At 35.1% G+C, this 27866-nt stretch overlaps 1 protein-coding gene across 1 annotated transcript in view; it reads right to left on the bottom strand.

Moving 5' to 3' along the window:
- The window catches only part of MINDY2 (MINDY lysine 48 deubiquitinase 2), an 87649-nt gene that overhangs the window by 45451 nt on the left and 14332 nt on the right, over window positions 1-27866 (bottom strand). Inside the window, 4 exon segments of the mRNA XM_028505615.2 lie at window positions 11415-11573; window positions 19365-19402; window positions 19405-19428; window positions 26335-26392. Of these exon segments, the coding sequence (XP_028361416.1) occupies window positions 11415-11573; window positions 19365-19402; window positions 19405-19428; window positions 26335-26392 (279 nt within the window).

Genomic DNA, 27866 nt, shown 5'->3' with positions numbered 1-27866 from the left:
CCACGTGATCATGGCGTATGATCATTTTGATGAACTGCTTTATTGGGTATCCTAATACTTTGTAGTGTCTTTCTCTGGTTTTGGAATAAGGACAATGCTGGCCCTGTAAAATGAGTTTGAGAGCCTTCTGTCCTCTTGAATTTTGTGAAATAGTTTGAGAAGGAGAGGTACTGCTTTGTGGAATGTTTGGTAAAAATCAGCTCTCAGGCTTCCTAGTCCAGGGCTTATGTTTGTTGGGAGTTTTTTTTTTATTATGGCTTCAATTTCATTAGGTATAATCTGTCTATTCAGATTCTCTAATTCTTCCTGATTTATTTTTGGAAGATTTTATGTTTCTAGGAATTTATATATTTCATCCAGATTGTCCACTTTGTTGGCATGCAATTGTTCATAATATTTTCTTACAATACTTTGTATTCCTTTGGTATCAGTTATTTCTCCTCTTTCATTTCTGATTTTATTTATTTGGGTCCTCTCTTTTCTTGAGGAGTCTGGTTAAAGGTTTGTCCATCTTGTTTATCATCTCAAAGAGTAGCTCTTAGATTCACTGATTTTTTGTATAATTTTTTTAGACTCCATTTCATTTCTTTTTGGTCTGATCTTTGTTATTTCCTTTGTTCTACTCACTTTGCATTTTGTTTGTTGTTCTTTTTAAAATTCCTTTAAGCGTGAAGTTACATTCTTTATTTGAGATTTTTGTGTTTTGACATGGGCCAGAAATGCCATGAATTTCCTTTTTAGGATTGCTTTCCCAGTGTCCCACGGATTTTGGATTATTGTGTCCTCATTATCATTTGTTTCAAGGTATCTTTTAATTTCTTCCTTGATCTCATTGTTGACCCATTCATTGTTTAATAACATGTTATTTGGCTTCCATGTCTTTCTGTTTTTTCTGTATTCTTCTTGTGATTGATTTCTAGTTTCATAGCATTGTGGTCAGAGAAGATGCTTGATGTGATTTCAATTATCTTAAATTCATTAAGACTTCTTTTGTGTCCCAACGTGTGGTCTATCCTAGAAAATGTTCCATATGCACTTAAAATGTGTTCATATTCCGCTGTTTTGGGGTAAATATCTGAAGATATCAATTAAATCCATTTGATCTGGTGTATTGTTAAGGCCACTGTCTCCTTGTTGAAGTTTTACTGGGAAGATCTATCCATTGAAGAGGTGTTTTTTTTTTTTAAAGAATATTGTATTGATTATGTAATTACAGTTGTCCCATTTTTCCTCCCCTTTATCCCCCTCCACCCTGCACCCCCCTTCCTCCAGCATCCTCGCACCTTAGTTCATGTGCATGGGTCACACATAAGTTCTCTGGCTTCTCCATTTCCTATACTATTCTAAACCTGTCCCTGTCTATATTCTAACTACCAATTATACTCCTTATTCCCTGTACCTTTCCCCCCATTCTCCTTCCTCCCCCTCCCTGCTGATAACCCTCCATGTGATCTCCATTTCTGTGATTCTAGTCTAGAATAGACTAGATTGTTCTAGTCTATTCCTGTTCTAGTTGTTCTAGTTCTAGTTGTTTGCTTAGTTTTGTTTTGTTTCACGTTCAGTTGTTCATAGTTGAGTTTGTTGTCATTTTACTGTTCATAGTTTTGATCTTTTTCATTTTCTTAGATAAGTCCTTTTAACATTACATATAATAAGGACTTGATGATGATAAAGTCCTCTAACTTTACCTTACCTGGGAAACACTTTATCTGCCCTTCCATTCTAAATGATAGATTTAATGAATAGAGTAATCTTGGATGTAGGCCCTTGCCTTTCAAGACTTTGAATACTTTCCAGCCCTGTTCTTGCCTGTAAGGTTTCTTTTGAGAAATTGGCTGATACTCTTATGGGAACTCCTTTGTAGGTAACTGCCTCCTTTTCTCTTGCTGCTTTTAAGATTCTCTCCTTATCTTTAGTCTTGGATAATTTAATTATGTTTTCTTGGTGTGTTCCACCTTGGTTCCAACTTCTTTGGGACTCTCTAAGCTTCCTGGGCTTGCATGTCTAGTTCCTTCACCAGACTGGGGAAGTTTTCCTTCATTATTTTTTCAAATTTCTTTAATTTCTTAATTTCTTTTTTTTCCTCTTCTCCTTCTGGCAATCCTATGATTCAGATGTTGAAAGTTTTAAAGTTGTCCCAGACGTTCCTAAGCCTCTCCTCATTTTTTTTTTTTTTACTTTTGAATTCTTGTTTATTCATTATATTCTGGTTGAATGTTTATTTCTTCCTTCTGGTCCAAATCTTTGAGTCCTCGTTTTCTTACCTTCACTGTCTCCTTTATTTTAGACTGTATAGCCTTCACTTCTTTTATTTTATGGCCAAACTCAATCATTTCTGAGTATCCTGATTACCAGTGTTTTGAACTCTGCATCTGATAGGTTGCTTATCTCTTCCTCGCTTAGTTCTTTTTCTGGAGTTTTTATTCATTCTTTCATTTGGGCCATTTTTCTTTGTCTTGGTGCACTGGTCTGGATGAATATTTATTCTTTAACTTCTTGGTTTGATTTTCTGGCAGTTATGTTTTTTTTTTTTTTAATTGGTTTTTGTCATTCTTTTGGTTGTGTGAGGAAGTGAAGCATATCTACCTATGCCTCCATCTTGGCTGCAAGTTCAAGGGGCTATTAAAATTGCCAACGATGACTATTTATGATGGTCTCTCCTTTTATGTCCATCAAGATTTGCTTTGTACATTAATGTGCTCCCATGTTGGGTGCATAAATGTTGACTAGGGTTATATCCTCTTGTTGGATTGTTCCCTTCATCATTATGTAGTGTCCTCTTTGTCTCTTATTATAGTTTTTGTTTTAAAGTCTATTTTGTCGAGTGTAATACTGCTACCCCAGCTTTTTTTTTCTTTTCTATTTTCATGAAATACCTTTTTCCAAGGCTTTTCTTTTGGTTTGCCTGAATCTTTTGATGTACAATGGGCTTTTCAGAGGCAGCATATTTATGGGTCTTCTTTTCTTTATCCATTCAGCTACTCTCTGTCTTTTGGTTGGAGCATTTAAGCCATTTACATTTAAGGTGATTATTGACAGAGAACATGTGTAGTGCTATTTTATTCTTAGACTGTTTTCCTCTGACTTTTTTCCTTCCTTTTTCTTTTTTCTTAAAGCAGGCTCTTTGCAGTACTGGTTTGTTATTAACAAACTCTTTTCGCTTTTCTTGTCTGGGAAGCTCCTTATGTCTCCTTTGATTTTAAATGATAGTGTCTATGGGTAAAGCAGCCTTGATTGGAGGTCCTTGCTTTTTATCACCTTATTTCATGCCACTCCCTTGTGGATTGAAATGTTTCTGTTGAGTAATCTGATGCCACTCTAACTGGTGGTCACTTGTAGGTAATTACCTACTTTTCTCTTGGGGCTGTTGGGATTCTCTCCTTGTCTTCAAGCTTTGTCATTTTAATTACGATGTGTCTTGATGTAAGCCTCTTTTGGTCCAACTTGTTTGGGACTCTCTGAGCTTCCTGAACTTGTGTGATTTTTTCCTTCACATTAGGGAAGTTTTCAGTCATTATTTCTTCAAATAGGTTCTCATTCCTTGCTCACTCTTTTCCTTCTGATATTCCCATGATACAAATGTTGTTATGCTTCATGTTGTCCAAAATGTTTCTTAAGCTCTCATTTTTTAAAAAATTTTCATCTTTTTGCTGCTCTGCCTAGGTGTTTTCCTTCTACCTTGTCTTCCAAAACACTAATTCTGTCCTCTGCTTCATCTAACCTACTGTGTATTCCTTATCTCAGATATCGCATTCTTTATTTCTGATTGGCTTTTTATAGTTTCTATGTCTTTTTTTCACACTGTTGAGAATTCTTATAATCATTACCCTAAACTCTCTATCTGATAAATTGCTTCCTTCCATTTCATCTTTTGCTTCTGGATAATTAATTCTCTTGCTCTTTCATTTGGGGTCTGTGTGTCTTGTTTTGGCTGCTTCTTTGTATTTCTATCTTAGATGTTAAACTAATCAGCTGATAAGTGGCTCAGTTGTTAGTTTAATCCAGCTTTGATCAGCAGTCTGGCTTAAAAACCATAGGATGTGCCAGGGCTATTGCTTCCTCTCAGGTTGATGCCACTTGGAGAAGAGTGCTTTGCCTGAGAAAGATGGCTTCTGCAGTATGGGAAATGACTCAGCACAGGGATCTTGGTAGAGTACCCCAGAACCACCAGCTCCAGACATCTCTGATCCACTCCTCCCTTCCTCTGCTGGAAACCAGGGTAAGTGGCTGCAAATGAAATTTTGTGCATTGGCTCTTTAAAAGGCCCTGTGTGTCTCCAGTCATCTTGCCCTGGCAGACAGAAATCCTGCTACTCTTCATAGCTGGATGTTGCCTGGGTTCCTTTTCAGCTTTGGTGCTGTGGACTAGGGAGCCCAGCTTGGGTTTTAGACCCCTGACTTCTCAGGGGGAACTCCTTGACCTCTGAAATATCCATCTAGAACTTCAGCTGCCACTCATAGGAGCCCAGCCAGTCCTCTCACACCTTCTCCATACTCCTTACCAATCACATTGTGGTGAAGTGGTTTCTTCCATTTGTCTGTGGTTATAAGGCTTCTGTCCAGCTGGTATTCATTTGGTTATTCTCATAAACCACTTTTTGAGGACCTGATACTTTGATCTCTTTTTTGAGATGTATTTCTAAGTTATCTACTGGGTGCCATTCCATTTTATTCTGAATATTCTATCCCCTTGATGAGTTTTTATCCACCACAAGTGGATGTGGGACCAGTCTGTCCCACACCTGCACCTCCTATTGTAGTTGTCAGAATTCCATTCAACTCGATTTCTGACAGTTCTGAGTGATGGTTGTTCTATAGTTTAGTTGTAATTTTGATGTGGTTGTGCAAAGAGGTGAGTCATGTTTACCTATGCTGTCATCTTGACCATGTAATATATTTACTCATTCATCTTTGGATGGGTAAATTGTTTTCAGTTGGGCTATGACAAATAACAGTGCCATGTACATTCTTATACACTTATCCTGTTACCCATATCAAGAATTTATCTAGGGCAGGTGTCCCCAATAGCTGGGCCATGGACCTGTCCGAGTCCGTGACCTGTTAGAAACTAGACCACACAGCAGGTGGTGAGCAGCAAGTGAGCAAAGCTTCACTCAAATTAGTGCCTGAGCTCTGCCTCTTGTCTCCCCCACCACCCTGGTCCATGGACAAATTGTATTCCACAAAACCAGTCAATGGTGCCAAAAAGGTTACAGACCGCTGCTCTAGGGAATATGCCTTGTCAAATTTCCAAGTCTGAGGATATGCTTATCCTTAACTTTACTTGATAGTTCCAAGCTGCTTTCCAAAGTAGACAGCCAATTTATATTCTCTTCAGCAAGGAATAAGAATTTTCGACATTGTGTACCTTCTCCAAAATTTAGTACTGTCAGACTTTTAAATGTTAGCCATTCTGATGAGCATACAGTGCTATCTCATTTTGCTTTTAATTTGCATGTCCCTGATGACTAGTTCATAAGTTCACTGGCCATTGTATAACCATTTATGTGAAATGCCTGATCAAGTCATTGTTCCTTTTTTACTGGGTGGTCTATAGTTTAAAAAATTACTTGTAGCAGCTTTTTATGCCTTCTGATTATTAAACATTTATTCATTATATAAGTTGCAGTCATCTACTCTGTGGCTTACTTTTACATTCTCTTTGGAATTTTAGACAAATACAAGTTCTCAATTTTAATGTAATTATGTTCTACCAATATTCTTCATAGTTAATGTACTTGTATATTGTTTTAGGAATTTCTTCCTATTATTAAGGTTAAAAACATTTTCAAACTCATGCATTTTTAACTTTTACAATTAAACATAAATGTGCATGGAACAGAATTTCATGGTGTGATTTGGGGTAAAATTTCACTTATTTCTAATTGGCTGTCTAATTAGAAATTTGAATTGGCTATATAAATGGCTAAATAATTACATATCTAATTATCTTAGCACACTTTATTGAAATGACTGCCTTTGCCTTGTTACTCTACAGTGACCTATTTCTGTCTATATATTCACAGTCTTTTGGCCTCTCTATTCTCCTTCATTGGTCTAATTCTTGATTACAATGTTTAAAATATTTTGTATCTGAAAATGCAAGTTGTCCCTAGTTATTCTGCTTCAAGAATATCTTGGCTTCTATTCCTAGCTCTTCACATTACTATGTAAAGTGTAGAATCCACTTTTCACATTCCGTAACTACTCCCACAAATCTGCTGGGATTTTGTTTGCGGTTGTATTGAAACTATAATTTACTTTAGAGAGAAATGACATCTATATAAACTCAAGCTTGAAATCTAAATTTTTATGTGTGTAAAAAGAATGTATAATCAGGTTTATGAAAAACATAAAAGACTGAAAAAATATCATGGACAGGAGGCGGGTAGGAAGATAGAATGATAAAATGCAATGTCTATCCTGGACTGGATTCTAGAAAAACAACAAAAAAATTAGGGTAATATTGGCAAAATGTAAAATACCATAATATATTTAATAGTAATATACTAATATTAAATTTCTAAGTTTTGACACATGTACCATGGTTGCATAAGATTTGGAGAAAGTGGGTAAAAAGTACACAGGAATTTTCTGTAATCTTTGCAACCTTCCTATTTCTGAAATTATTCAAAAATTTAAAAGTTTATTAAATTTTTTAAAAGGATGTATATACGCTAGGTTTTCTTTCCTGCTTCTAACAATTACAAAGAAAGGTATATTAAAATCTTCTAGTATGATAATCTATTTCTTCTAATAATTCTATTGAATTTTGCTTTATGTTCTTTAAGGTTATGTTATTTGATGTGTACAAATTTTATTTTTCATTGTCAAAAACTGACCGTTACTCTTTGCAATAGTTCCCATGAGTCCAAGGAATGAAGTCAACCAAGGTTTTTACTTTCTCGGTATCTCCAGGCACAAACAAATTTTAAATGATTATATCTTTTCAGCATATTTAACAATCTATCATTAGTAATGTTTTTTGACTTAAAGTTTAAATCTATTCTTTCTTAAATTACTATAGGTATATCAGCTTTCTTTTGATGAACAATTATACGGAATCTTTTTTTCCTTTTTACTTGCAAACTTTCTAACTTCATATTGTTTTATATATGTCTCTGATAAGTCTCTGATAAATAGCAAATGTATATATATATATATATATATATGAGGTCTGTCCAGAAAAACTACACCCATTGTTAATATAATGAGAATGGTTTGCATGACATCGATTTAACCTGGCAGCCAAGGAGAGTGGACTAGAATGCACAAGTGTGAACAGTGACCCTTATGTCACTGTACTAGTCAGTGGGGGTGTTAGATGCCACTGAGTGAGCACGTGTACTGTGTGGCCATTCCATTCAAAATGACTGAATGAGTAGAGCAGTGAATCTTCACCAAATTTTGCATTTAGCTTTTATGTTACACTATGAAAACTATTTGGATGCTTCAAGAGGCTGCAGGTATGGGCAGCTGGTGATTGGCACCTTCATCACAATGCATCTGCTCATGCATCATGTCTCATGCATAATTTTTTTGTGAAACATCAAATCATACAGGTGACTCAGCAGCCCTACAGCCCAGAATTGGTGTCCTGTGACTTCTGGCTTTTCCCAAAACCAAAATCACCTTTGAAAAGGAAGAGATTTTAGACCATTGATGAGATTCAGGAAAATATCACAGGTAGCTGATAGCAATTGGGAGAACTGTGTGAGGTCCCAAGGTGCCTACTTTGAAGGGGACTGAGGCATCATTGTCCTATGTATGATTTTTCTTGTATCTTCTTCAATAAAAATCTCTTTTTCATATTACATGGATGGATACTTTCTGGACAGACCATATATACCTTAATCCATCCTCAGAATCACTGTCTTTTAACTACAGCATTTAGTTCTATTTACACTTACTGTAATTATTCATATATTTGGAGTTATTAAATTTACCATTCTCTTTCCAACAATTCAACATTCATTTACCTCTCCTTTCTTCCTTCTTTTTGGATTGATTAATTTCCCCATTTTCTACTAATATAGAAGTTACCCACTATGCTTTCTATTCATTTCATGGTTACTCTAAAAGAGTATTATCCAACAGCACATTCTGTAATAATGGAAATATTCCAAATCTGTGTTGCCTAATAAAATATTCACTGGCCACTGAGCAATTGAAATCTGTCTAGTGCAACTCAGGAGCTAAATTCTTAATTCAATTTAAATAGCTCCAACTTGGTTATTATATTGGACACAGAAGTTATAGAAACTATAACAACTGCTCCTACTATAACTAAGAAGTTAATACCCTCTTCTTGAACAATTATAGACTCTCAATATACTTTACTTCCTTCAAACTCATGTTTTTTTACATATGCTAATGTTCTTTATATAAATGCCAAAATATGTTATCTGATACAGTCAACATTTATATTTATCCATGTATTTATCATGTTATTTTTCTCCATTCTTTTTCCCTTTTATCTGGGATTACTTTCCTTCTCAAAAATCTTTGTTTAGAATTCCCATTAATGATGATCTACTGGTAGGAAACTATCTTAGTTTAATTAATCTAAAAAATGACCTAATTTTCTTCCATTCTTGCAAGATAATTTTTTTAAGAATAGGATTATAGTTTAGCATTTGTCTTCTTTCAGCATGCTAAATATATCATTTCTGCTGTTGTCAGAGAGGGATGATCTAAATCCAATTTTTAAGAATTTAGGCTTAAGTTCCTCAGGCCATTAGTTCATTCTCAAGAATCTAGGCTACCTGGCATTATCATATTCTGGGACCCAATGTGGCTCACCTTGGATGTATAAAATGTTGGGCATTAGACTTTTCAGTGATATTCTCAGAGACAGAATGTCAATACAGAGACAGATACCCTGCTTATAATAAAATATCCCTTCATTGCCCAGAATACCAGTTGCTATAACCAATGGATAGGAATAAAAAAAAACACTGTCAAGTCCTTGCTGTTATGATCTCTCCTTCTTTGTAGCTGGGGCATGCTTGCTGCATGTATGCTTCATTCCATCAGTCAATATTATTGAGAACCTACTGTGTGCCAGGCACTTTTCTAAACAGTGAGAAATAAGAGCCCAGCCCTCATAAAACATACATTCCAGTGGGCAATGACAGTCAGTCAAGTAAAGAAATAAACAATAATTCCAAATAAGTGGTAAAGAAAATCAAATAGGGTCATAGGAAAAGAAATGACCAGGGAAATGGAGGGTGAGTAATTTCAACAAGTTGGTCAAGGAAGTTTTTTCTAACAATGTGATATGTGACCTAAGGGCTGCGTAATGAGGAACTACAAATGTGAAGATCTGGGAGAACAATGTGTTGGGATAGGAAAACAATGTTCCACACTGGGGACATAGGTAGCACAAAAATCGAGAAAGGAATGAGCTTGAGATGCCTGAAAAACAGAAAGGCAGTATTGCTGGATGTAGTAAAGCAGGGGGAGAATTAACATGAGGTAAATCTGGACAGATAAACAAAGTCTAAATGATGCAGCCTTGCCATAAAAACTCTAATAAGGATTTTGCATCTTTAGTTTTATTTTAGTTTTACTGGGGACTTTTAAGGAAAGAAGGAGGGAATAGGGATAAAGGAGAGGGTTTATTTTACAAAGATCACTCACTGTAAGTGCCAAGATAATTCATGGGGCGAAAGAATAATCTTGTTGCAAAACCAAAAGAAACTAAGTAAACAATTAGAACAGGAACAGAACCACAGAAATGGAGGGCACATGGAGGGTTAGCAGCAGTGGGGTGGGAGGAGAAGAGAGGGGGAAAAGGTATAGAGAATAAGTAGCATAGAATGTAGGTTGGAAATAGATAGGGGGAGGGCAAGAATAGTACGGGAAATGTAGAAACTAAAGAACTCATAAGTATGACACATGGACATGAACTAAAGGGGGGAAATGTGGGTGGGAGGGGGGTACAGGGGGGAGGGGAGAGAAGGGGGGAAATGGGACAACTGTAATAACATAATCAATAAAATATATTAAAAAAAGAATAATCTTGTTAACAAATGGCGCTAGGACAAGTAAACAACCATGGCAAAAGAATAAAGTTGGATCGTTTCCTCAAGCCATATACAAAAAATCAGCTCACAATGGATCATATACCTGAACCTAAGAACTAAAACTACAAAATTATAGAAGAAGATATAGGAGTAAATCCTTGTGACTTTGGGTTAGGCAGTCTTCTTAGGTAGGACACCAAAAGCATAATCAACAGAAGAAAAAAAACAGATAAACTGGACTTCATTAAAATTAAAAACTTTGTTCTTTAAAAGATATCATAAAGTGAAAAGACAGCTCACAGATTGGGAGAAAAATTTTCAAATCATGTATCTGAGAAGACACATATGTAGACATATAAGGGGGATCCCCCAAAACAAACCACAGAATTATCTTCTGGAGAAAGAGCCCCTTGTAGTAAAGACTTCCCATATTAGGTGAGTGTTTTAGAAACCCATCTGTATCAGTGTACCAGCTGGTGTTCTGAGAGGCTGCATTTGGCCTCAGTGAATTTTTTTGAAGACTCTTTCAATGCATTTGCCCATTTCATGATGGGTGATTTACCAGCACACCTACCCACACTGCACTGAGTGTTCATAGTTTTTGATCAAAAATGTCATGACCCTTGAGCCCCACACTCCTTATTCACCCAATTTTGACCTGAATGGCTTTTTTTTTGTTTCCCTATATGAAACAGTCCTCAAAGGGAAATGTTTTGCTGATGTAGAAGAGTTGAAACAAAAAATGATAGAAGCAATAAAGGGCAACAAAATTGATGAGTTCAAAAACTGATTTGAGCAGTGGAAAAAGAGTCTTGATAGGTGTATTGCATCAAATGGAGAGTACTTTGAAGGTGACTAAAGTTTAAATATGTAAGAATAAACAAAAAATTTTTCATAAATAAATTTTGGGTTTTTTGGGGTCCCCCCTCATATAAAGAACTCCCATAACTCAGTAACAAAAAGACAAACAGACCAATTAAAAATTGGAAGGGATCTGCAGACATTTTTCCAAAGAAAACATACAAATGACCAATAAGCATATGAAAAAATGTTTGACATCATTAGTCATCAGAGAAATACAAACAAATCCACAATGAGATACAACTTTACACCTATTAGGATGACTATAATAAAAAAATACAGACAATAAGTGGGAGGATGTGGACTCAATTTTGTAGTTGACTCCTAACTTCCTGAAGTTACAATCAGAAGTCCTGGGCTTGGGCAGGTTTAGCAATCTGGTGGGCTCTTCCCTTAACCTCTCAATTTGGCTCCAGGTAAAAATACAAAAATGTAAGTATCAGAAAATATAAATCTAGATTTAATATGCCAAATTAGTAGCATTTTACTAAATTTGTGTTTACATAGTTTAAAATTTTTTACTTACCTGAGGGTCCACTAACCACCCATGGTACAAAGGAATATCAAGAAGATCAAATACTATGCATTCTGGTGTATATTCAAACACTCGAACACCAGTGAATTTTACATTTACATCCAAGCCTGTCTGCAGTTTGTGCAAGATTGCCATAGCATCACTCATATTCTGAAAACAGAAAAGTAAAGGGTAAAGATAAGGAAAATGAAACAACAAAAAAGATATTTAAATGCAAGTACATTTGCTTCTTATTTTCCATTTTATCTAATTTATTCATCCTTTTTTATTTCACTAGTTATTATTTTTAAGTATCTACTATATGCAAGACAGTAATTTTAGTCCTAAATATATAATAGTGAATAAAATAGAAAAAGTTCCTGATCTCATGCAACTAACATTCTACTGTGAGAGACACATATATAAATATATAATATGTCAAGTATTAGTAAGACAAATTGAGCAGGATAAAAATGTACAGAATGACAGGGGTGAGGGACTGATTTTTAGACCAGGAAGCTGAAAGACAAAAGCTACTTGTCAAAGAGAAAGGCCTCTCCGACATGTACGTATATATCCAAAAGAACTGAAAACAGCGTCTTGGAGATTGTACACCCATGTTCACTGCAGCATTATTCAAAATAGCGAAGAGGCAGAAACAGCCTACATGTCTATTGTAATATAAATAAAGAAAATGTGGTATATACATACAATGGAATATCATCCAGCCCTGAAAAAAAGAAAATTCTATTACATGCTACAACATGGATGAAACTTGAAGACATTATGCTGAATAAAATAATCATTGCAAAAGGACAAATACTGCATTATTCCACTTATATGAAACACCTAGAGTAGTCAAGATCATGGAAACAGAAAGTAGAATGATGGTTGTCAGGGCCTGGAGGGAGAGCTGGGAAATCATTTGACAGGTACATAGTTTCAGTTTTAAAAGATAAAAGTATTCTAGAGGTCTGTTATGGAACAATGTAAATACAGTTAACACTACTGAATTTTATGTTTAAAAACGATTAAGATACTAAATTTTATCTTTTTTAACCATACACAAAAAAAGAAAAAGAAATGAGCTATTAAGACATGGAGGAAATTTTTTTATATTTATTTTTTTTTAGAGAGAGGGAAGGGAGGGAGAAGGAGAGGGAGAAAAACATCTATGTGTGAGAGAACCATCGATTAGCTGCCTCCCACACTGGGGACCTGGTCCGCAACCCAGGCATGTGCCCTGATTGGGAATCAAACTGTGACGTTTCCATTTGCAGGCCACAGCCAGGGTGACATGGAAGAAATTTAAATGTATGTTATTATTAAGTGAAAGAAGCCAATACGAAATGGCTACATGCTGTATGATTCCAAATGACAATGTGGGAAAGATAAAACAATGGAGACAGTGAAAATCAGTGGTTCCTAGAGGTTAGGAGGAGGGAGGGATATGGAGGCAGAGCACAGAGGATTTTTAGGGCAGTAAAAGTATTCTGTATGATACTATAATGGTGGATGTATTTGTCAAACTCATAGAGTATACAACACCAAAAGTGAACCCTGACGTAAACTATGGACTTTGGGTGTTAATTATATGTCAATGTAGGTTTATCAATTATAAAAAGTGTACCACTTCCAGCAAGATGGAGGAATAGGTGGACGTACTGTACCTCCATGCACAACCAAGATTGGAACAACAACAATTTAGAGGCAGAATAACACCCAGAACGGACAGAAAATTTAGCTGAATGGAAGCCGGACAGCCAAGAAGTTGAAATAGACCCGTACATCCAGACCAATAACAGGGGCGGAGACAAGCAGCCAGGAGCGGGTTGTGGTGTGGAGAACAGGGAGAATTGGGCGCATAAAGCAACCGGGAGCGTGTAAGGCATCTGGGGCGTGCAAGATCGCAGTGGGTGGACCCTGAGTATGCAAGCGGCAGCTGGCAGACCCAGTGCGGTGGCGATTGTGGAGCAGGGCAGAGCCCAGAACCAAGGATCCCAGGGAAGGGACTGAGGTCCCAGGGAGAACGGAGCTACCGCCATTGTTCCCTCTCGACCCCGCCCTCACATACAACGTCACAATCTAGCACTTGGGGTGCCCAGCCCTAGTGAACACCTAAGGCTCCGCCCCTCACCATAACAGGAGTGACCAGACACCCCCCAAAAATGGATCAAACAGAACAAATCAGTGCCCCAAACTCATCCTTTTGAGTGACCAAGAGATAGCTAACCTATCAGATGCACAGTTCAAAATACTGGTAATTAGGAAGCTCACAGAATTGGTTGATTTTGGTCACAAATTAGATGAAAAATGCAGGTTACCATAAAAGAAATTAAGGAAAATGCACAGAGAATCAATAATGATGGGAAGGAAACTGGGACTCAAAACAATCCAGTGGACCAGAAGGAAGAAACAACCAACGAAACAGGAAAGAATGGAGAAATAAGAATTCAGAAAAAATGAGAAGCTTAGGAACCTCCAGGACATCTTTAAACATTCCAACATCCGAATTATAGGGGTACCAGAAGGGGAAGAGGTAGAGCAACAGATTTAAACAGATGTATGTGAATGTATTTGAAACATATTTGAACAAATAATAAAAGAGAACGTCCCCATTCTGGCAAAGGAAGTAGACTTCCAGGAAGTCCAGGAAGCTCAGAGAATCCCAAAGAAGTTGGACCCAAGAAGAAACACACCAAGGCACATCATCATTACATTAGCCAAGGTAAAAATGAAGGAGAGAATCCTAGAAGCAGCAAGAGATAAGGGGACAGTAACCTACAAAGGAGTTCCCATCAGACTGTCAGCTGATTTCTCCAAAGAGACCTTACAGGCAAGAAGGGGCTGGAAAGAAGTATTCCAAGTCATGAAAGACAAGGACCTATATCCCAGATTACTCTATCCAGCAAAGCTCTCATTTAGAATGGAAGGGCAGATAAGGTGCTTCTCAGATAAGGTCAAGTTAAAGGAGTTCATCATCACCAAGCTCTTATTTTATGAAATGTTAAAGGGACTTATCTAAGAAAAGATTAAAAAAAAACATGTATAGTAAAAGGACAGCAAACTCACAATTATCAACAACCACACCTAAAACAAAAACAAACTAAGCAAACAACTAGAACAGGAACAGAACCACAGAAATGGAGACCACATGGAGGGTTAGCAACAGGGGAGTGGGAGGAGGAGAGAGGGGGAAAAGGTACAGAGAATAAGTAGTATAGATTGTAGGTAGGAAATAGAAAGGGGGAGGGTAAGAATAGTATGAGAAATGTAGAAGCTGAAGAACTTATAAGCATGACACATGGACATGAACTAAAGGGGGGAGTGGGTGTACAGGGTGGAGGGGAGTGAAGGGGAGAAATGGGACAACTGTAATAGCATAATCAATAAAATATATTTTAAAAAATGTACCATTCTGATGTTGATAGTGGGGGAGGTTGTGTATATATATTGGGGGATGGGAGGTAGATGGAAACTCTGTACTTTTTAATAAATTTTTGTAAACAAATTGCTTTAAAAAGAGGAGAAGGAACATTTTCAAATGACACTTAAATAGTGACCAAGTAAAATACTGAACCTTGGGAAGCTCTGGGAAAAAGGTATTCCAGACAAAGTGGACACTAGTGTAAAAATTCTGATGCAGAAGTCAGTTCAGTACTGTGCCCATGAAACAGCAAGGAGTCCAGCATGGCTAGAACATAATAAATGAATTGGAAAGAGGTGGGAGATGAAGTCTGAGAGTGAGGCTGGATCACATAGGTCTGCTGGCCAAATTAAGGAGTCTTTCTATTCACATCAGTTTTCTCAGTAAATATGGTCACATGACTCTGTAATAAATACTATTTTTAAATATGTTTTTCTAAATTTTAATACATTAAATATGGACATACTTATAAAGGATATATTTGATGGAACAAATAGAAGCCAATATATAAAATTTAGTAAAACTTTATGAATCCCTACTGTTAATCAGACACTGTGATAAATATTGAAGACATAAAATAAGAGTAGACTATAGCCTCTTGGAGAGTTTATAGCAGAAAGGGTGAACATGGAACAAATCCTTTTATATTAAAGCTCAGGACTTTCTCTGAAATCTGAAAAGACAAATTTATGTCATAAGAACAAAGTTCTGTTTTACCAAATGATAAAATTCTATTCTAAAAGAATGGACAGACTGAAAACAAATTATTCAAATATTTAAAATTTATGAATGAGGAACTTAAAACAGGATAACATTATATAGTCTGGCTTTCATCAGTTTCACCTCTTTCTAATGATTATGTTTCCCTAAAATAATAAAATTGACCTTGAGCAGTAACATGGAATTAAATTACACACATCTATTCATATACAGATCTTTTTCAGTAAATGCTACAAACACATTTTGTCTTCCTTATGATTTTATTTTATTACTTTTTAATTATAGTTGACATTTAATATTATAGTAGTTTCCTTATGATTTTCTTAATATGTTCTTTTCTCTTATTTCATTATAAGAATAGAGTACCTAATGTATATGAGAGGGGACCCAGAAAAAAACAAAATCTATTTATAAAAAATTGTGTATTTATTCTTACATGTTTAAACTTTAGTCACCTTCAAATACTCTCCATTTGATGCAATACACCTATAGAGATGTTTCTTCCACCTTCAAAATTGAACATGTAAATTTTTAAAAAAGATTTCATTCATTCATTCATTCATTTTTAGAGTGAGAAAAAGAGAATAAGAGGGAGAAAGAAAGACTGATGTGTGAGACAAACATCGGTTGCCTTTCACATGTCCCCCACTAGGGACCTGGCCTGCAACCCAGGCAGGTACCCTGACTGGGAATTGAACCAGCAATCTTTCAGATCACAGGCTGGCATTCAGTCCACTGAGCTACACCAGCCAGGGTAAACATATTGATTTAGATGCCTTCTAGTGCTTCCACCATTTTTTAATTTCACCTCTTCCACGCTGGCAAAATGTCTGCCTTTGAGGGCTGTTTTCATCCAGGGAAACAAAAAGAAAAGTCACTTAGGGAGATATTGGGTGAAGAAGGAGGGTGGGGCTCAGCAGTGATGATGTTTTGGGTCAAAAACTGCTGAACACTCAGCACAGTGTGGGCAGGTGTGCTGTAAATCACCCATCATGAAACGGGCAAACATGTTGAAAAAATCATCAAAAAAATTTCACTGAGGCTGAATGCATCCTCTCAACACTTACCTAGCATGGGAAGCCTGTCTTACAAGGGGCCCATCCTCCAGATGATAATTCTGGTTTTTTGGGGTCTCCCCTCATAAGAGACACAAAAATATATGCCAATTGGCTGTTTATGTTATTGGTAAGGCTTTGAGTCAACAGTAGGCTATTCACAGCTAAGTTTTGGGAGAGTAAAAAGTTATATGTAATTCTTTGTGCTGCATTTCAGTGACCCTAACCTCTAAATTGTTCAAGGTCAACTGTATTTTCTCAATCTCACCAAAAGCTGAACCCTTAAAAAAATCAGTTCACATTTTTTCCTTCAGTGTTTTAAAACTTTGCTTAAAGCCACAGCAATGATGCATCTTAGAAAATAGTAACTATAGTGAGCAATATATAGGACTGTATTTCTACTACTACTGATTTTTTCTTGTATGTTTGTTAAATTCAAGGTTGCCAGTCACCAAATTTCCATTAGGGTAAGTATAATTTTGAATAGCTAATAGGCTCACATTTACACCTTTATATTATCTTCCATATTTTGTTACAGATTATATAGTACTAAAATAAATAAATTGATACCATTTGATAAACTCTATAATTAATCCATAAAGATTAAGTGATAAAACACTTATAAACAAAGAATTTAAAAGAGTAAATATTTTGTCATATTTTCCCTAAATTCAAGTTATGTAGATTCTAGGAATGGTTGCTTACATCACAAGAATTATTCTAGGCTCCTTTAAGCCAGTGGTTAAAATGTTTCTTGGAATTTTCCCCAAAGGTACTTCTAAATAGCAAAATATTTTCAATTTAAATATAAAATATATTAAAAATATATTTGTAGTCACTTAAAGACCTGTCATATAGGGATAGTCTCATAGACAAAGAGCAGGCTGACAGCTGTGGGGTACAGAGGAGGGATTGCGCTAAAAAGAAAAAACTCAAGAACATGGACAGCAGTGTGGCGGTTGTCAAGGGGAGGAGGAGTGGGAGAAGGTGGAGGTGAGTATGGGGGGATAAATGGTGATGGAGGGAGACCTGACTTGGGGTGGTGAACACACAATACTGTGTATAGATGACGTGTTGTGGAATCGTCCACCTGAAACCTGTGTAATTTTGTTAACCAGTATCACTCCAATAAATTCAATAAAAAGGATTAAAAATAAAAAATAAATAAAAACCTGTCATAAACACACACACAAAAATTCAATGTTTTCTGGTGTTGTCATGGTATATATCATTTAGCAAAACTGGGAAAATATGTTCTTTGTTGATATTACAACTTCTGGTAAAGAGGTTTTAATTAGGAAGGTTATGGCTCTTCACAGGTCTTCCTAAAATTTAGGCTTGAACATTTCTGATCACATAAAATTATACAAAAAAGAACATTATTACATTGTACTTGTAGAATATTAAATACCAGCTTATACTCAGCCATATCAGCATGATATACACTACTCTCAAAGGTAATGATAATACAATCAAAATACCTTATAAATAGTTTTAGAGCTTATTTTAAATGCAGGGTATTTTTTGTTTGACATGTTTACAGGAAATACAAGCAGTTGTTAGATAGTGTTCTTTTCAATTTTTAAACAAAACTACTTCCAGTCTTTTTCCAAGAATGTATCACCTTAATGAAGTATATCCTGAGATTGAAAGATGGACATGAAGCAAACGAAATGCTGACATCATTTTGCAAACATTCATTAACCAAGATTTTCTCAAGACTGTGCAACAGAAGTAAAATGAATTTTGAGGTTGAGTGGAAACTCTAGCTATCATCTGTGATTCCTAATTTCAAGGTTTTGTATTTATCAAAATAGTCTCACTGATTTCAATAAGAAATGACATAAATATGTTAAATAACTAATATAAACTGAACCATATGACTTTATACTTATAAATATCATTTACTGGTTTTATATAGTAGAAGTTAGCATAAGATTTCCTTTCAAAGGGGTTTATATTGAAAAAAATATTTAGAAATCATTGTTTTAAGCTATGAATTTCAATAGGATTTAAATGACTTAGCATACTTGGCTTTAGCTACAGATTTCCAGCCTTATACAATGATGCAATACAACCTGTTGGCTTTTCAATTCTTTTAGAACCAGATTATCTAAATATCCAAATTCAACAAATTCTGTGATAATGAAATGAATTTTGCTTGCTGTTTGCCAATCTGACACTAGTGAAAGTACATTAAAAAACTCTGAAAGTAAATACACTTTATATGATGTCTATTTTTGCCCTGGCTCATGCCTCCTTCCTTCTACTGTAAGAAACTGATTCCTTCTGGGCTTCTACTGTCAGACAAAGGAAGAATACTGAAAAAAAGGAAGCTCTGTTTGCTTTCTTCCAGCTCCAATAATTTTGAACCTAGTGACCACTCCTATATTACACAACAGAGTAAAGAACATGCTAAGAAATAGGAACACATTGAAAATATGAAACAGCAGGGTCCTAAGTATCCTAATGACATATGTTAGACCTCATTTATTCAAAATTTTCCTATATAACTTAACCATAAAATAGTTTTTTAAATGATGTAAGATGAATCAATGACAGAAATCACTTGAAAGTCAATTTTGCAAAAAAAAAAAATGGTTATCAGTCTACATAGGCCTGTAAAATAATATCTATGTTTCATTTTATATAGCATATACAAGTATATTCGTATAAAACAGAGACTGGCCACTGATAGAGACCAATGAATACATCCTTAAGTTAAAAATTACATATTATAATAAAAATTGTTTCTATTACCTGCTCATAGTTTAAACGTTGAATTTCTGAAATTTCTTTGGCTTTGCATCAAGCATATAATCTCCTGTGAAAAGAAATTATGTATTGCCTTTTAAAAATATCTTTTTTTCTTATTGCAAAGATAGATTTTAATTCTAAATTATAGCAATAGGTAACATAAATTACCCCCTCCCCAATTCTATTCAGAGAAAATTGATATTAACTGTATGCTAGTCCCACATATATTTTTCAATGTACATTACATACTCTAATGCTTTTGAGCTTTCTCTTCCATTTTACAATACATATGAGCATCTTTCCATGCCACTAAAATAAAGCTCTAAAAGACTATACCAAGTTTCACTGTTATTACCAACAGAACTATTACCCCATTACCTTTCCAAGAATGGGTGTTATCAATCTTCTGAATGTTTGCCATTCTGAGAAGTAAACAAAATTTTTTTGCATTTAAAAAATTGATATGTTTTCATATGTGTATTTTTATTTGGTATCAAATTTTTAATATATGTATGAATTTCAGTATATGTAGCACCTCTTATCTTATTTTTACTTGGTTTTAGAAAGAGAGATAGGAAGGGGGAGAGAAAGAGAGAAACATTGATTTGTTGTCCCACTTATTTATGCATTCACTGGTTGATTCTCACATGTGCCCTGACTGTGGACTGAACCCACAACCTTGGTGTATTGAAATGATGCTCTAACCAACTGTGGAACCTTTTAAATATATTTAGCTCTATTTTAATATCTGCAGTGTTTTTCATCTATGTTTTGCCTTTTTAATTATGTATTAACTATATATACACTCCTTTTCTTTGAATTGCTTGACTCAACAAGTATTATTTCTTCTTACTGAACTGTAAAAGCTCTTTTTCAATTAGAGGAATTGAAACATTAACTGTTACATGTATGGTAAATATCTTTCCCCATATTGGCTTCTGACTTTATGGTGATGCTTTTTTGTCTATTTTTTTGTCTGTAATACAGATATATTTAATTTTAATACAATTAAATTATTCTATTAAGGCTTCTGGGTTGGATGTCATGTTTAGAAAAATTTTCACCTCTTAAAAGTATACAAATATTCACATATGCCTTCTTCATGTAATTTTATGTTTGTCTTTTTTTTTTTTTTAAAGATTTTATTATTTATTTTTAGAGAGGAAAGGGAGGGAGAAAGAGAGAGAGAGAGAAACATCAATGTGCGGTTGCTGGGGGTCATGGCCTGCAACCCAGGCATGTGCCCTGACTGGGAATCGAACCTGGGACACTTTGGTTCCCAGCCCGCGCTCAATCCACTGAGCTATGCCAGCCAGGGCTATGTTTGTCTTTTTTAATGTTTAAATCTTTAATTTACCTGGAATTTATTTTGATGTAAATAGTTACATATGAAACCAACTTCTTACTCAGCCTTCCAAATCACTAACAAGTTGATGAAATTGTTTATAATACAACTGTCATTTTCTAATTCAAAATAAACTTCTGAAGACTGTATCAAGTATTCTGTTACACTTTCCAGCTCTGCTAAAAGAACTGCTATGAATATTACTTGTACTTTTAATTAGAACTTTAAGATAGCCAAATCTAACTAGCGAAGATTTCATTCTGCACAGGTACAAGAACTTCAAAGCAGTAAATTAAGTGATTTTCAGAAATATACAAGCAAGTCTATTTGACAAATATTTTTGAGTCCTTACTGCATATGGTACATTGTGTGTGCCACCTTACATAATATATATATATGTGTGTGTGTGTGTGTGTATAAAAATAGATATAGCATTACACTAAAAACTGTGCTTTACTTTTAGTAAATTCTATGTATCATTTATTCAAATAATTGAGAACATAATAGTTGTACTTGTATCCTATATTTCATTTGATAGAAGAACCAGATATTTTTAAAAGAAAGAGTTTGAGCCCTGACCAGTGAAGCTCACTAGGTTGGGGGTCATCCTGCAAACTGATAGGTTGCTAGTTCAATTCCTGGTCAGGGCGTATGCCTGGGTTGAGGACCAGGTCCCCAGTTGGGGGCTGTTCAAAAGGCAACCGATTGATGTATCTGTTGCATACGGATATATCTCTCCCTCTCTTTCTCCCTCCCTTCCCCCTCTCTCTAAAAATAAATAAATACATAAAATTTTAAAGTCAGAATTTGAGTTTTTAAAGGAACGTCTTTTACTTTTTAGATACCTAAGTAAATCAAGAGTAGTGTTTTGTCTAGCTTATCTAACCTTTATTTTCTGAAACTGGTTAACAATATTATTTCAATCAATAACTATTTATTGAGAGTCTATTATGTGTTTAGTAATGGTTAAAACAAATACTAGGAAATGAATGGTTCTCTTAAAAAACAATATTTTGGTTGGGCAAAGAACATATGGGAAACAGAATAAGATAATGATAAAATATAATATAGTTAAAATGTAATAAATGCCTTAAGTATCAAATAATTTTGAAGAGAGATACTGATAAAGCATGCAACACTTAGAAATATATTTTGGAGGGGGTGGTATTTAAACTGGATTCAGAAAAATGGGTAAATTTGGCAAGGCAATGAGGGAAAAAAGCATTTTTTGAGGAGAAAGAGTAGTGGAAAAAGCACATGTTAAAAAACATCATCCCATACGTACAGCTTATAAGAAGGTTTATACATAAGATTGTTGCAGAGTGGTGAGAAATATGACTGGACGAGTACACTCAACCAGATTATAGAAAATCATAAATAATATGTCTGCTTGTGAAAGATCATAAGAGATCTCTATGTTTTCAGGTAGTCAGGTGCAGGATGAAACTGATGCTTTCAAAGGATAACACTGGTATGTAAGCTACTTTGGAGGCAAGAGGAACCAACAGAGTTTGCAATAAATCATGTTATGAAATATCCATATACAGAGGGAAAAAAAGTATTTTTAAGATAGAATCTATATGACTTTGCTACTAATGGGGTAATCCAGACAAAAAGAAATCAAGAAACAAATAACCTTAAAGTTTCATTATGCCAAAAAATGAAAGAGAGCGTTTGGCAGTAGTTAGTTTATCCCAGGTGAGCATTTAAAAAAGAGGAGATACTGTCAACTCTGGGCAAAATTAAAATGTTTCAACACTGACCTCCCTATACAGCATTTATATTCAAAAGATAAAAGAAATTATAGTTTTTAAAGTCAGACAACACCGCCATCCCAACAATTTCCTTTACTGTAATACTATGTCTAATCATCATACAAACTATTACAAATGAGTCGAGTTGTAAGTTACAGTTTGCATTATACTTTTAAAAAAATTATCTTCCTACACATTTTCTGCCTTCCACTTACATTTCTTCCCCAACCTTATTAGACCTCATAGGCTTCCTAAGTTTCCTAGCTTCCCTTGCTCCTTTCTTTATGCCAAAGATCTCCAGCAAGCCTTGTCCATGTATGGCCCTGCTCTACTACTCTAGTAACAAATTCCCAAATTAAAATTCCCTCCTCCTCTAACCTTTGCCAATCAAAATTCCCAAATTCCTGTGGTTCTTTGGCTAGGTGCTAGGAAAGCAGTTAATGGTTTCTCTTATAATCTTTCTACTAGTGTTTGCGTATTAACTCAAAAGCATCTCTAGTTCCTCCAGAGAACTGGAGTAATCTTAAGAGGAGAAAATTCAAATGGTTTAGAAAACTAAATAATTTGTCCTAGCAGGATTTGCCCTGAATAAAGTTTACTTTTGGCAAGGCAAATTCTTCAGAATCTCTTTTCTCACATCACTCTTGCTCACTTCTCCCCCACCTCCCATTAGGATATTATTTTCATGCTGCCCTTAGTAGCTGAGTCTCCTCACCCAGATCTAGGTATTTCACCAATTCTTCCTTTTCCCTATTAAAATTGCCTACCCTATGTCTTGCTTCCTCAAGGCTTTGTTAGCTAACATTTAGATGAATTTAATATACCAAACCTCCTCCCTACTATTACCATCCTCTACTTGCCTTTGTCTGTATACCTTCTGAGACAAAATGAGCTCTTTGTTACATTCCTATTGCTTATGTATGAGAATTTCCAATTTCCTCTTGTACACTCACTCCAGGCAGGTTTTCATCCAATGCACTTTCTGAGGTTACCACTCAATGGACTCTTGATGACTCAATCAATACTCAATTTTTAAGTCTTTTTCCTGCTTAACTATTGCAGCATTCAGCTAATACCTCACTCTTCGTTGAAACACTTTTTCATTTGGATTCTAGGAAATCAGTCTCCTGTTTTTCTACTATCTGGCTAAGCATGCCTGGTCTTCTTCCCCAACTTCTAATCACTGGCATATCCAGAATCAGTCTATTGATCTCTTCCCATCTCTATCTACATGCATCCTCTTCACGATCTTAATCTAACTCAACTTTATATGGTTTCTGCTTCTTAATGTATATTTACAAGCTAGAGTTGTACTAATACATTAGCCAGTATCAACATATGGCTATATCAATTGCCATATGGCAATTAAAATTAAATTTAATATTTAATAACTCAGTCTCAGTGACATTTTAAGATCTCAAGAGCCACATGTGGCTAGTTGCCACCAAACTGGGGAGCACAGATATAGAGCATTTCTATAACCACAGAAAGTTCCATTGTATGTGCTGATCTAGATCTTTCCTCTTAACTCTATATTTTTATATCCAACTATTTTCCTGATATCTCCCAATTTACATATCAATAAACTTCTCAAAAGCAAAATCCTAATACTTCTCCCTAAACATTTTCTTCCATTTTCTCCTGTTTCAGTTGATGTGAACTCCATCCTTCTAGTTGTTCAAGCCAAAAACAATGGGGTGACCCTTGACTCCATACTCAATCTCACTCCATATTTAACTGATCAGCATATTTTGTTAGCTCTATATTCAGCATCTGACCACATTGTACAATCTCCACTTCTACTACCCTTTTTGAAGCCACTACTAAATCTCTCTGCTTCTGTCCTTAACCCCCTAAGTTCTATTTTCAACATCACAGCCAGAGAATTCTTATTAAACTAAAAGATCATGTCAGTCCTCTATTCAAAATTCTCCAACAGCCTCCCAGCTCATTCCCAGCACAAGTCAAAGCTGCTATAAATAGCCTACAGAGCCCTGTATGATCCGACCTCATTACTTCTCTAATATCACTTCCTACTGCCTTCCCTACACACACTCCTTGGCAGTCATACTGGTTGTTCCTCAAAAGCACCAAACATATTGTTTTATTTATTTATATTTTTTATCCTCACCCAAGGACATTTTTTCATTGCTTTTGGGGGGGCGTGGGAGGGAGGTAGTGAGGGAGGAATGGGGAGGGGGGAAAGAGAGAGAACTATTGATGTGAGAGAGAGATATCAATTGGTTTTCTTCTCACACACACCTCTTCCGGGGATCAAACACGCAACCTGGGTATGTGCCCTGACCAGGAATTGAACCCATGTCCTTTGATTCCATGAGACAACACTCCAACCAAGTGACATTGACCAGGGCCAAACATATTTTAGTCTTTCCAAAAAATACAATTTAGAAATCACAAAGTCTAAGAATCACTAAGGTAGACACTAAAAGAGGTTTAAGAAATTCTATTTCTAGATATCTAGGTATTCAAAGTAATCTACCCATATCTATGAGGTTCCCTGACCAGCAAATGGAATTAAATAATATTAATTACATAAAGAAAAGGGTCTTCCAAATGCTGCATTCTCAATTACTTCACTAAGCCTACATCTCGCAAAAAAAAATCACATAGCTAGTTGTCTGGAATGGCACAAAATAATCAACTGACAATTTAAAAATAAAAATAAAAATTTAACAACTAAAAAATTGTAAGAATATGGATTAAGGTTTCCTATTTGGTAATAGTATAAATATAAAAACTTTTATTACTAAATTGTAAAATATCCCAGTAGGATGTGTTACTATCTGCTCTGTAATCAAGTTCTATTCAATGCAGCTGAACTGCAAACTGTGTATTGGTGGTTTGTTTTGAAATAAGAAGCTTGCATCAGAATGCAATTAAATACACTACTTCCTTCATCAAGAAAATTTTGCTATGAAAAAGTTTTGGGGAGGTGGGTACTGGATGAGATAAAGTGAAGGGATTAGCCAAAAAACATATATGTATAACCCATGGGTAACAGTGTGGTGATGGCCAGAGGGAAGGGAGAGGGAGGCAAAAGGGGAGAAAATGAGGACATCTGCAACAGTGTCAACAATAAAAATAAAAAAATAAAATAAAGCCTGCTTACATATATAAAACAAAAACAAAAAGTTTCAGATGAACTAAACAGTGTGCTTACTAATGTAAATGTTTTACATTCTAGTACAAGCCCCTATCTCACTATATACTGGTAGCTGACATTTCATAACCTGGCGTAGGTGCATGAATCATATTTTGGGTAGCACTGCTCTAAATCACCTCCTGGGTCTTCAATTCAAGTCTAATCAGTATTTTTAAAAGACTTTCTACATGCAATGTTAGAGCTTCTGTAATACTTCTCATTCTGCAATTTATTGGAATTAATATACATCTTGTTGTTTCTAGATGTTCTCAGTTTTCTTATTTATATTACAGAATTTTAATCCTGGTCAAAAAGGCAGCTTTATCATCCAAAAACAGTAACATACTGATGAAAATTTTAATTAAGAGATTAAAAAATTATAATTTTAAAGTAGGCTATATAATCTACTTTAGGAAAGTGAGATTTGATAACATACTAGCTTTGAAAACTTTATTTTATTATTTTTTGAGGTTTTATTTATTTACTATTAGAGAGAGGGGAAGGGAGGGAGAGAGAAAGAGAAACATCAATGTATGGCTGCCTCTTATGCGCCCCCTACTCGGGAACTGGCCTACAACCCAGGCCCTGCCTGGGAATCAAACTAGTAACCCTTTGGTTTGCAGTCTGGTGCTCAATCCACTAAGCCACGCCAGTCAGGGCATTTGCTTCATTTTAAAAGAGGTTAAAAATCATCCACTTTTCAACACTAACCTAAATATTCCATCAGCTGTTCAGCAGTTATGATTTCCATCATCGGTGGAAGTTTCACCTGAAAAACAAAGTATTTTTTCTATAAAATCAAATGTTTAAGGTGATTAAAGTGTTTCTTCTGTCACAAATACAATTATGTATGTGTATATATGTATCTACTATTTGTACAGATTAACATTCTCATTACTACAATCTTTACAATGAATCTTTATAAAATATAACAGTCAATCCTGTCATAATAAAATTTACAGAATGATATAAGGTCTCATAGAGCCCACTGAGAAGCCTGTTTTCAAAGTCTAGTGCTCTGCCTTTCATGACCCACCATGATTGTTATTAGGCACCTGCAATAGTGTCCTGCACAATAGAAAATTCAGATAAAGGGCAGGAAGAGGCACCAAACATGTTGTGACAGATGACTCACCAAGCAGTTTTACTAAAGACAGGCTCAAACACAGCTCAGTGGCCCATTACTTCAGTCTACCTTATCCATTTTTGCTGTTGTTGATGAATGGCTAACATGAGTACAGTATTAAAGTATGTCACACACTGAAGAAATTAGACCTTATGATTCTACTTGTAAAGTTTAAAAATGAGCAAATTAAGCCATATTGTTTAGAGCTGCATACTTGGAGATAAGACTACAAAAAAAAAAAGAAAGAAAATAGATACTATAAAAATCAGGATTATGGTTAGCTCTACAAAAGAAGTGATAGTTGGAAAGTGTGTAAAACATTTCTGAGGTGGCAGTGATGCTCTATTTCTTGATTTACATGGTAGTTCTATTGTTTGCTTTATAGTAACTTGTTCAACTGAACATCTCTGTTTTATATGCTTATTATATTTCACAATAAAATTAAAAGTAGATGTATATTTAAGTTTTTGAAGCTAATTTAGCTGAAATACATCAGACTAAATTAATTTTTCAAATAAACTGTCATGAGTTACACAGATATTATAGCTAATGATTACATTTTAATTGATTTATTCAAAAGTATACTCTGTGGTATAGTCAGAGAAGAAAAATAAATACTGTAGGATGGAATCTCAAACAAAGTAATATATCAATGATAGGAGAATAGCAGCATAATTTAAAACTGTTCAGGTATTATTTTCTGTTCAAGTAAGGAAATAATTTAAGTCAGCAATTTCTCCAACAATTCCCCCCAAGTGCTGGAAAAAGCCCTCTGGCTGTTTATGTTACCAAATATAGTAATAGCATGCCACAATTTCTTGCTTGTTTGTTTTTATGAATGAGTAAAATAGGACCTAAAAAGATCCCTGTAACACAGAACAGTGTGAGACCTTCTGAGAACACATATGATAATTAATGCTTATGATTCAGTCATCTAGTAGATTTATCACTCAGTGAAAATCAAGAGATTCCATGGAGTTTTTGATCAAATTATTTTCATTTTCTGTTTTTTTAATTATAATAAATTTTAGCAGTTTTAAGTTTACAGGAAAATTGAGAAGAAATTAGAGAGTTCTCATATATGGTATATATATATTTTTTTTTAATAGATTTTTAT

The sequence above is a fragment of the Phyllostomus discolor genome, chromosome 1, assembly GCF_004126475.2.
Source record: "Phyllostomus discolor isolate MPI-MPIP mPhyDis1 chromosome 1, mPhyDis1.pri.v3, whole genome shotgun sequence".
Taxonomy (NCBI): Eukaryota; Metazoa; Chordata; class Mammalia; order Chiroptera; family Phyllostomidae; genus Phyllostomus; species Phyllostomus discolor.
The sequence above is the reverse complement of the archived record's forward strand: the minus strand, read 5'-3'. Positions and strand labels throughout refer to the sequence as shown.